This window comes from Furipterus horrens, unplaced genomic scaffold, assembly GCF_987537825.1.
Source record: "Furipterus horrens unplaced genomic scaffold, mFurHor1.1.pri manual_scaffold_4, whole genome shotgun sequence".
Taxonomy (NCBI): Eukaryota; Metazoa; Chordata; class Mammalia; order Chiroptera; family Furipteridae; genus Furipterus; species Furipterus horrens.
Window position 1 is genome coordinate 201335951 of NW_028327174.1, and position 11117 is coordinate 201347067.

The 11117-nt window shown below is 57.9% G+C and overlaps 1 protein-coding gene across 1 annotated transcript; it reads right to left on the bottom strand.

Moving 5' to 3' along the window:
- Positions 1-382: 382 nt before the first annotated feature.
- On the bottom strand, positions 383-6307 carry UCK1 (uridine-cytidine kinase 1). Its single transcript, XM_090274931.1, has 8 exons — positions 6227-6307; positions 4689-5023; positions 4195-4354; positions 3292-3388; positions 3032-3174; positions 2848-2942; positions 1372-1420; positions 383-978 (listed from the first exon to the last, which is right to left on the bottom strand). Exons 2-8 carry the CDS (start codon positions 5016-5018, stop codon positions 797-799), a joined length of 1056 nt encoding a protein of 351 aa, XP_090131057.1. The 5' UTR covers positions 5019-5023; positions 6227-6307; the 3' UTR covers positions 383-796.
- Between the last annotated feature and the right edge of the window lie 4810 nt (positions 6308-11117).

Sequence of the window (11117 nt, forward strand, 5' to 3'; positions counted from 1 at the left end):
ACGGCACTTGCTCGTGCCTCTTAGCCAGCACACACCGTGGCTGGAGGTGGCGAGCCCTGGGCAAGTCCTGGGCTGTATGAGGGAAGGCTTGTCCAGGCTGTACCCAGGCTCAGGGACCCCATGGCAGACACCCCACCCGCAGGGACCAGGCAGGCTCAGGGGCTGGGCAAGTGGGAGCCCCTGCCTTCTGTCTGATGCTGGTTGAGAAGACGCTTGTCCCAAGAGCTCCCTTCCCAGCACCGGCCAGGAGGAAGGAGATATCTCTGGCTCTGTAGATTGGCATGTACCAGACTAGGTCACCACCCACTGGCAGGTCACGAAACTGGGTTAATAGGTCACAACTAGCAAGGTGTTACGAAACAGAATAAAACACACTGGCATGTGGAACATATGAAAAGGGAAAGTGTTCTCTCTTCAAACTTTCAAGTGTATGTGTGTGAGAACCAGATCATTCTAGAAAAAGCTGCTCACTGTGACATCACTGACAGCCAGTGTGTGCAGGCTGCTGCTCCAGCTCTCCTGAAACACGGCGGGTTCTCCGGGAAGTGAGCGTCACAGGGCCACACCGGCATTTCTCGGTGGCCTGACACTTCCGACCCTGTGTACCAGGAGGCGGCGGTGCAAACGCTATTGTTACCCCATCAGACTGAGTTGGAGCATGTGTCCAGGTGTGCCTGTTACTGAGGACGCCCTGACCCTCACCACTGGCCATCCCAGACATGAGAGGAAGTGGCAGGTGTGTTTTGGGGACAGGCAGGCGCTTCCAGGGCACCTGCCCGGGGCTGAGCGCCACCGCTCAGTGGGGTCTGCTGCAGGACTCCAGGTGCGACCGTTTGCCGGCAGTCAGCACCCCAGGGTGGTCTCCTGGCTCAGGAACTGTCCTCTTGTAGCTCCGCCCGTTGGCCCCTCCACGTTGCCACTTGCAGATGTCCCCGTTCAGGATGTCCTGGATGTGCTGCACAATCAGGTTGATGGCGACTGTGGCAAACAGACAAGCGCATTAGCTGCATCGTCCATCCTCCACCGCGACTGTGCAGCCAGCGTTAGGGGCACCCACCAGACACTGCCCAGGGGGCCCCCCTCGCCGAGCCCCCAGCGGTGAGCTCTGTCTGGCACCGAGTCTCAGCAGACAGAACATGCAAGTCGGGGCCTGAGCACAGCCAGGCTTGCGGCTGGGCCCGCGAGGCCCTCTGCTGGCGTGGAGCCCGGTCAAGCCTGCTAACAGTGACTCCGTTTTGCACGTACTCAGTTTCCTGCCGGCTTTCCTGAGGCATGGCTGACGGACTTGTCAGTGACCGCGCTGGGAAGGGCAGTTCCCGCCCAGGGCCCTGGGAGCAGACGGGGCAGGCAGCCCGCCGGGCCTGTTCTTACCCATGTTGTCCGCCCCACGGGGGATAATCACATCAGCGTGCTTCTTCGTCTGCAACGGAAAACGGGGCCTCTCACGGTCTGTCCACCCTCCCCGCCCCAAGGAGACATCCAGTTGCTCAGTGCAGTGGCCAGGGAACAGGCCCTGGGGTGCCTGTGTCACAGGCAGGACGGGACAGGGACTCGAGTATGAGCGACGGTGCCCGGAAGTGAGGCAGGTAGGCAGCGGCAGGGATCGCTCTGTGCTCACAGCTTAACTCACTGGGCCAAGCGAAGCAGTCTCCTCTGCACGCACAATGCGCCTCCTCTGCCATTAGGGACCTTCCGGGGAAGTCCCCGGGGGTGAGTAGGACCACACAGGGGTGCTACAGCCCCCACCCTGTGCTGGGGAGGGGCAGGGCTGTGAGGAAGGACCCAGCCGGTGCTGCTGAAGGGTCACACCTGGATCGGGCAAAGCCCAGGAGGAGAGGGAGGGAGCGGGAGTGGTCCGTGGGATGGAATTTGGGCCAAGGAGCCATGTCACAGAGATAAGCCACCAAGGCAGGCAGGGACTGAGTCCTGGGCAGCAGTGTCTGCAGGAAGTGGGGACCCACAAACGCCAGCACAGCTCCCTGGGGCAGGGTCATGGCTGAGGGGCAGGGGAGACAGAGGCCAGCAAAGAGCCCAGAGAGGCAGGGAAAGGCAGGGACATGGTCAGCTTGGTCACAGTGTGAGGCGACCGTGAAGGGTGAGCCACAGGGAAGTCAGGATGATTCCCAGGGCTCCGCAGAGGTTGGTGCAGCCCCACCATGTGCCCCTGGTCAGATTTGGGGTCCACTGTAACAAGTCAGTCTTCTAGTTATTTTTCAGAAACTTCAGAGAACATGAATGTAAAGAGAAAAGGGTTTTCTTTAAATAGCAGCACATAGAGCTCATCTGTCCTGTATCCCTAAGGCAGGACTCCTGATGCCAATTCCCTTGTGCTGTACTTTTACCTTCAAGTATTGTTCAATGTCCCTTTACAGCACACCAGCAGGAGTAGGGCCACAGCCCTTCTGGTCAAAGGTGTCAGGTGGAGGGAAGGACAGAGGGCCACACAGCCGGGGACTCCGCCTCTGCCAGCCGATAGCAGCTGGAGAGCCATGGCCCTTGCCCCCTGAGAAGTCTGCCTCTGGAAGGTTTGGGGCAGGTGCGTAAGCAAGACAGACCATGCCCGTCAAACGTCACCCTGGGACACAGAAAGCTGGCAGAGGCCAGGAGCAGAGGGTCTTCGGGGGTCTTCGGGCTTCCCCAGAGACCTGGGTAAAGGCCTGGAGCAGGGAGGAGGGACCCAGGGTGGCTACAGGGGAGCAGGGCTTGTCTAGGCAGAGCTCAGGACAGCTCCCTGAGTACTTGGGTACAGCTAAATCCTCCATTTATAAGGCAGGACACGCTCATCCACGACCCAGCTCCCATAGAACCCGGCGCCGTGCGCCCGTGGGAAGGGAGAAAAGGCAGTACCGGCAGGCAGAACTCCTCGAAGGCCGGCTTGACGAAGGTGGTGTACTGGGTCAGAATCTGCTCCAGGTCCCTCCCGCGGTTCACGTCCCGGAGAACTGCAGGGACAGGAGCCAGGTGGCCACCTTCAAACCTCGGGCTCTGCGCCCAGCCTCAGCCCGGGGCGGGGAGGCCGCGTCCGCCTTACCTCTTCTCGACAGCCTGACGTCAGAGTCGGTGTCCACGAAAAGGCGCAGGTGGAACATGTCCCGGATCTCCTGGCTGTAGAAGGCCAAGATGCCCTCAAACAAGACCACGTCTGCAGGGTAGACCACTGTGGTCTCCGGCAACCTGCCAGGCGAGAGCGGGAAATGACCGGGCCTCCTGGTGGGAGGGGGGTGTCCCCAGAAACTGGCGGGTCAGGGCTGCTGCGGTCTGTGTAAGGGCTCCCGGGAACCCCCGGCTTACCTCGAGTGGGTCACAAAATCATAGGTGGGGACCTCGACAGTTTTGCCCTCCACGATGTTCTTCAGAGTCTTGTGCATCAAGTCATTATCAAAAGCATCTGCAGTGAAGGGACAAAGACAGGACAGTCCAGGCGTCCTGTGTCAGGAAAGGAGGGTCAGCCAGCCACAGTGCGGTGCTGGTGGCGCCAGGGACCTCCAGGAACATGCGGGCTGGGGGCTGCCCCTCCAGCTGACATTTGCAGAGCCCTCAGCAGTCCTGCAAACCTCAGGGTGGACCTGTCCTACTGACCTCAGACAGTGTCACTGCCCAGGCATCTGTCCCACCCTGGGCAGCTGACGCTGAGGAGTACGTGGGTTAAGCACCTGCTTCTCTCTATTCCTGGGAAATAACCACAGACTGACGCTCGCCGGGCCTTCTTCCCTCGTGTTCCCAGGAAAGGAATGAGGATGGGAGTCAGCCACACCACAGAGTGGAATCTTGGAGCGGCGGCAGGCAGGGACAGGCCGGCCTCGTGCCGCCCGCCCTCATGTCCCCCGGCCTGGGCCCCGGCCCCGGCTCACGCTGGCCTCTCAGGAATTTTGCTCCTGGGCCGGTGCGCAAATGAAAGGCCACAGGGGACAGTGCTGTGTGCAAAAGCGGCGGGAAGGGCAGTGGATTTCTCCACGTCTCCCCGTTCACAGGGCAGAGTGGTGGTCCCGAGGGCCCCCCCGCAGGTCGGACTCCCAGACTGGCTCCAAGCAAGGGGTTCACAAAGTGCGTCTGGCGTAACCACAAAGCTGGCTCCGCCTCGGGGGGCGTCGGGGTGGTTTCACAGAACCACTGCGGTCCCTGTGCAGCCCTGGACCCAGCCCCGCGGTGTGCCCCCCTCCTCGCCCTCCCCACCCTCGGGGTCTCTAGAGCTACCTGGGTGGTCGAAATTGTACTGTCCCTTCAAGGCCTTGGCCTTCTGCTCTGCGGTCAGGACCTTATAGAAGCGGTCTTGGCTCAGGATGACCAACTTGCGCTGCCGGTGGTCTACTTCGTTCTGTCCCAGCAGCTCCATGATCTTCTCACACACAGTGGACTGGGAGCACAGAAGCAGGGTCCCCGCCTGAAGCCACGCCTCCTGCCGCGCTCGGGCCTTTCCCGGGCGCTCATGCAGGGGCTGGCTCCTGAGGACGCTGACCCGCCAGCCCGCCTTCGGCGGGAGGGCCGCGGCGAACGGGCAGGCGCAAGCGCCCCAGCCCAGGCCGGGCCCACCCTGGCCGCAGCCCCTCCGGCCCCGCCCACGTCCGGGAGGGGGCACCTCGGCAGCCAAGGGGGGGGTCTCCTCTCTGGACAGAGGACCGCTCCGCGCGCCGTCCCGGGCCCCGAGCCGAGGGGACACGCAGTCCCCACCGAGCCGCCCAGCCCCTTACCTTGCCGCTGGCGGTCCCGCCGCTCACACCGATCAAGAAGGGCCGCTGGTGAGGTCGGTCCGCCTCGGGCGCGGCGCCCCCGCAGTCGCCGCCTCCAGCCGAAGCCATCCCCGGACCCGCTCGCCTGCATCTGGGTCCTCGCAGCCGTCGCCTCCCGCACCGAGCCGGCCCGACCCCCTCGCGGAGCTCCACTTCCGGGAAGCGCGCGGCGCGGCGGGCGCGCGCGGAGCACGGCGGGAGTTGTAGTCCTGGGCCGCCGGGGTCGCCGCGCATGCGTGAACCAGGGGCCGCCGCGCGCCGCCTGGGCGTCTGTGGCTCTGCGCGCCGCATGCTGGCTGCGAAGGACGAAAGCCACTCAGCGTCGCAGCCGGCTGCGGGGGTCTCGCGGCCGCCCCAGCAGAGGACTGTGGCTGGGGGGCTTCTCTCCATCCCCGCCTCCGGTTCCAGGGCCGTCAGGAATGATCCCCGGGGCTCTCGGGGCTTCGGTGGGGACCTGGGCCGGCCCGTGGGACTCCCGAGACCCGTGGCCCGGGGCGGAACCCGGAACCGGCTTTGCCGCCTCGAGTGCCGTCAGCCTGAGAGCGGGGCCTCTAACTCCGCACCGCCGCCCCGGGCCCGACCCCGCGCTCCCGCCTGCAGCGGGGCCAGACCCGCCTCGCCAGCCTGCACGGCTCCGCTCCTCCTAGCCCAGCCCCCACTTGCTACCACTGCCCGCCGGTGTCAGCCCGCCTCCCCCACGGGAACCTGCCGGTGCTCCCCGCGGCTTCCACGGCGGGTGCCTCCTGCCCTCGTCAGCCTCCCGGCACGGGGTGTGCAGATGTCATCGGGTGACTGATATTTAGAGCCACGAGCGAGACAGAGACTCATGCCCCGAGCCGGGAGGGCAGAGACGGGGCCTGCTGGGTTCCACCCGGGCCCCCGCCCCGTGCCTGCACGCAGGAGACAAATACTAATGGTTTCCAACTGTAGATTTCCCCGAGGCGCCCAGACTCCGCAGCCCCAGCGCCTAATGCATCGCGAGCGCGCCATGAATACTTGATGATGCCGAGACGCGATGCAGGAGAGACTGGAGCAACGTGCGCGCGCCCGGCGGGGTCGCTGTTTATGTGACTTCCCAGGCGTTCACCTGTCTCAGGAGGGTTACAGGCAGCCTCGGCCGATCCTGGGAGGGGGCTGGGGCCTCCCGGGTGCCGCGGACCGGGACAGAGGGAAGCCGATGAAGGGACGGCTGGGTTAGCGTGAGAAAGCCACCCCCTGACTGGGAGCAACTGACATAGGAGCCCAAGATGGGAGGCCCACTCGCCCGTGCACAGTGAGCCTGGCCGGGCTAGGAGCCAGGCGCTGGGGCGGGAGTCGGGCACAAACCCTGCCTCTGCTGAGCGGCCTGGGCAGCAATGAGGTCGCTCTGTGCTTCCCAAACGGGGGGTGTTATGACTCTGCTAAACTAGCATTTGTTAAGTGGAGCACAGGGTGTGGGAAGGCGAGCAGGGGTCGGCAGCAGGCCAGGAGAGAGGCTGAAATAGAGGTGTCCTACTCACGGGTCCTGGAGGAAGCGCAAGGCTCGCCTTGAGGGGCCACACGCGAGGGCAAGGCCAAGGCCCAGTGCAGACAGAGGCGGCCCCTGGGGCCCATGCCTGGGTCACGGCCTGTGGGTGGGGCGCCGTGGGGTTCCTGGGCTGAGACCTTATCCAAGGAGCACAGGAGGGAAAGCGGGGGGCGGGGAGGCTGCTGGGGACACCCTCCTGGGAGCGTCCGTTAGCTGTGACTGGGCGGCTGCATGGGGCATGCGCAGTGGGACTGGGCTGGTGCCAGCGTAAGGACGGACGCGGGGCGGCAGTGTCGTGGGGTAGCCGAGCCCGACTCTGGACAGGAAAGTAATGGGGTGGGGGGTCCCCATGCCGGCGAGCATACAGAGACTTGCACAGGGCCCAGCCCACACGAGGTGCCTGGTGAGTGTTTTCCTCGATTCTGTATTTTTCTGTTTGGCATCTGTTCCTCATAGTTATCAGGTCAACTCTTATTTTCTTTTGTGTTTTTGATGCACTGGCCTTACAGACGGGGGGCCAGCCAGTTCTTAGCCACAGCAAAGGGAGCCAACCAGCCAGTCCGCCACCTCTTCTAACACACACCCCACCAGGCCGGCCCGGACACCACCCTTCCTCCAGGGTCCCACCCTCCGCCTGAGGACTCTTCCCGGCATCCCTTCCCCAAAGCTGCCCCAGCCCCTCCCTCGCTGGACCGGGCCAGCCTGGCCTGTGCTCCCAGTGGCCCCAAGTCTCATCTTTTTTTCTTGAACACGAGCTGGAACTCAGCTCTTAACAGAGTCCAGCGGGCGCCTGATGTTTCAGGTGCCGTTTTCCTAATCACAGGAGGGACCCATGCCAGTTGCAGAAAACGATGCAAACCCAGGTAAAACTAGACACCCGCGGCCCCTCCCCCGGGAACACCGCGGTTTTGGGTTCTTGTGTTTGCTCTTCTGGCCTGAAATGGCCGTGGCTGGACAGCGTGGAGTCCAGCAACGTTTGGTTACGGATCTTAATGGCCCTCGAGCCTCACGGCAGCTCTCCGACGATCAGAAGGAGAAACCAATGAGTCGCTGAATAGTCCTTAGTAAGTTTATTTTGCACACACGAGACAGTTTGGAACTGGGAGCTGTCAAACCAAAACGTGGACTGAGGACCAGATGTGTCTTGTTATAAAGCCGCTTCCATGGTCAGGGGCAGCGACTTCTTCCCACTGATGGGTGTTAGAGTTTTTCTAAATGATAGTAAGTTGGTTAGTGGTTACCTTGTGTCAATTTTGGGAAATGATTTTTGCTTATGATTTCCAGAGGCACAAGCAAGAAATGACCCAGGTCAAGTTAGTCTTGCACAATAAGCTCAGTTAGCTGAGCACAACTGGGCTGGTTTCAAGGCTGGTCTCTGTTTGCTTTTGGTTCTAACAAACCCTGTGATGTGGGTGCCGTGATTACCCCACATTCGTGATGGGGGAACCGAGGAGCAGAGGGGTTCCGTGGCTGACGTGCCTGAGGTTTGTGGCTGCAAATGGACTCCCAGTCAGGAGAGCTGAGTTAGCAGGTGCAGGGAGTCAGTGCAGGTCTTCACGCACATGCGCACTCTAGACACCAAGAAGTGCCCAACCTCCCCGTTCTGAGACAAGAATGGGAAATCCAACCCTATTCAACAATATCCAGGCCCTTGAATGGAGAAGGCCCTCTGAGCGAGCCAGTGGCAAGAGCTGAGCTGCCCGTAAAGGGACCAGGAGCAGATCATGCCTCAGGGCATGGGAGTCAAGGTCCCGGTCCCCCTAGCCCCCCTAGCCCCCCAGCAGCAGGACTCTGGAACTGGTCCTCTGCATACAGCTGGAGCCCAAAAGGGACTGCCCTTCTGCGAGACTGGAGCAAACCACTAACCAATGGCTCTGGGTAGGAAGAGAGTTGGTCATCCCCATGCAAGTGGGACCCCAGGTCTGCTCTGCAGGGGGGCCACCCACACGTGCAGAAACCCCAAGCAGAGAAGGTAGCAGAAAATCGCCCACAGCGGGTGACTTTCAGAAGGATTCCCCAGAGACCCATGGAAAGCTGTCTCACATCCCAGACACCTGTACAAGGTTGTTCCTGCTTTGATGAACACACAAAGATTCCAAAGGCCATGCACGAGGACAACTGCCGCCTGAAGGAGGCTGGTCAACAGGTGCAGCAGGTGAGCCAGATTACATCTGAGCAGCTAGAGGTGAATCACCAGTTTGGATTTTATTGGGTTGGCCAAGAAGTCCATTCTGTTTGTTCCGTACAATGGCTCCAGTAGTGCTTGCTTGTCTTTAACCTCATTAGAAGCAATTTTGTTAGATTGTGTTGTGACAGCTGTCACATCAGCGTGCATTAAAAAAAAAGAACTTATCAGACTTCTGGCCAAGATTGGAGGCCTATACAGACACCCTTTGCCACCCTCCACAACCATAAGAAGAAATACAATGACCTCAAAACTAAAACAACCAGAACTACCAGAAAATCAAACCACATGGGAGTCCAACAAAGATATAAAGATGTAATACTTGTCCAGACAGGTAGGAGGGACAGAGCCAGGGCAGAGAGGACACTGTGTGGTGGCTGTGGTGGAGGTGACAGGGGTGGCGGCAGTGGCAGGCCAGCGGGAAGCACACTCACACATTATAAAAGTCAGGAGGGACACCTGGGGAGCGCTCCCAGCTTCTCACCAGACCCCACAGCTCACGGTCCCAGCACCAGGGTAAATCAAGCCTCATTGCTTCTGACTGTGCAAACCGTGGGGGTTGGGGCGGAGGAAGAAACTGCGGGTCTCTCAGCAGAGTCCGGTTATTTAAAGGGCCCCCACGGTCCTAGAACATATGCAGACCCACCCACACTGGGAACATCGGCCAGGGCAACAGCTAGAGGGGTGACAGTCCGGTGCTGAAGTGGGAGAGGTGCCTGGAAAAGGTGCGAGTGCTGAGCAAGCAGCATTGTTCCCTCTTGGACCCCTCCCCCACACACAGTGCCACAACGCGGTGAAACAGGTCAATGACAGAGGTGGATTTAACGGTGGGCGCACCAGGTGCCCACCCTGGGCCCCGACATCTGAAGGGCCCCGCAATACACCAACTTTACACTTTTTTCTAATGACATCAAGTTTGGTTTCATTACTATGCTGCATAAAAGATGGTTAACATGTATTTTTATTTTCCCTGTCTCTCTCTTCTTTTAAGGGACCCAATATTTTCTTCTGCATCCAGGGCCTCAACTGATCCGTCTCTGCAGGTCATCCCACACTGACGAATACCTAAGGCTCCGCCCCTTACAACATAACAGGTGTGGCAGCTCTACCTAAGACACAGAGGCAAACACACACAGGGGCCTGTCAAATTGAGGAGACAGAGAAGTATGGCCCAAAAGAGGGAACAGGTCAAGGTTCCAGTGGGAGAGCTGAGCAATGAAGAGATAGCCAACTTAACAGATGAGGAGATAGAAAACCTAACAGACGCAGAGTTCAAAACACTGGTGATAAAGATGCTCACAGGCTGACAGATATGCTTGAGTATGGCAAACGCATAAGGGAAGAAGTGAAGGCTATGCTAAGTGAAACTAAAGAAAATCTACACAAAACCAGTGGTGAAGGGAAGGAAACCGGAGTTCAAAACAATGATTTGGAACATAAGGAAGAAAAAAACAGTCAACCAGTGCAGAATGAGGAGACAGGAATTGAAAAAAGTGAGGAGAGGCTTAGGAACCTCCAGGACAACTTTAAGCATGCCAACATCTGAATCATAGGGGTGCCAGAAGGAGAAGAAGAAGAGCAAGAAATTGAAAACTTATGTGAAAAAATAATGAAGGAAAATTTCCCAAATTTGGTGAAGGAAATAGACATACAAGTCCAGGAAGCACAGAGTCCCAAACAAGCTAGACCCAAGGAGGACCACACCAAGACACAGCATCATTAAAATGCCAAAGGTTAAAGATAAAGAGGGAATCTTAAAAGCAGCAAGAGAAAAGCAGAGAGTTACCTACAAGGGGTTTCCTATAAGACTGTCAGTTGATTTATCAAAAGGAACTTTGCAGGCAAGAAAGGACTGGCAAGCAGTATTCAAGGTGATGAAAAGCAAGGACCTACAACCAAGACTACTCTATCCAGCAAAGCTATCATTTGGAATGGAAGGGCAGAGAAAGTGCTTCCCAGACAAGGTGAAGCTAAAGGAGCTCATCATCACCAAGCCTTTATCATATGAAATGTTAAGGGGACTTATTTAAGAAAAAGAAGATCAAAACTATGAACATTAAAATGACAACAAACTCACAACGATCAATAACAAAATCTAAGAAACAAAAACAAAAAAACTAAGCAAACAACCAGAACAGGAACAGGATCATAGGTATGGAGATCATCTGGAGGGTTATCAGCTGGGAGTGGGGAGGGGGAGAAATGGGGAAATGGTGCAGGGACTAAGAAGCATAATTGGTTGGCACAAAATAGACAGGGGGGAAGTTAAGAATAATATAGGAAAGGGTGAAGCCAAAGAACTTATATGCACGACCCATGGACATGAACTAAGGGGGGTGGGATTGCTGAGGGGAGAGGGGGTACTGGGCAGAGGGGAACAAAGGGGAAAAAAATTGGGACTACTGTAACAACATAATAAAATTACTTTAAAATGATAATATTTTGATAGGCTAGGTTTTGAACAGAATAAAGTTGAATGTGAGCTCAAAAAAAAGTAAAAAAAATTTAAAAACTTATGAAAATTGAAGAATTTTTGTGCGGCCATTTTAATGTTGAAGATGAAAGAATATATGCAATGTTTTTGGCATATTATGCTTTATTCAAGAAAGGTAAAAACACAAAGATTTGTGCTGTGAATGGAGAAGGTGCTGTGACTGATCGAATGTGTCAAAAGTGGTTTGAGAAGTTTCTTGGTACA

Bases quoted from the DNA above. Each gene is read 5' to 3' on its own strand.
- UCK1 (XM_090274931.1), bottom strand. From the start codon at position 5,018: ATGCGGCGCGCAGAGCCACAGACGCCCAGGCGGCGCGCGGCGGCCCCT. The intron at 3,389-4,194 runs GTAGCTCTAGAG...CCTTCACTGCAG, and splicing joins GTACAATTTCGACCACCCAG to ATGCTTTTGATAATGACTTG. The intron at 979-1,371 runs GTAAGAACAGGC...TGTTTGCCACAG, and splicing joins CCGTGGGGCGGACAACATGG to TCGCCATCAACCTGATTGTG.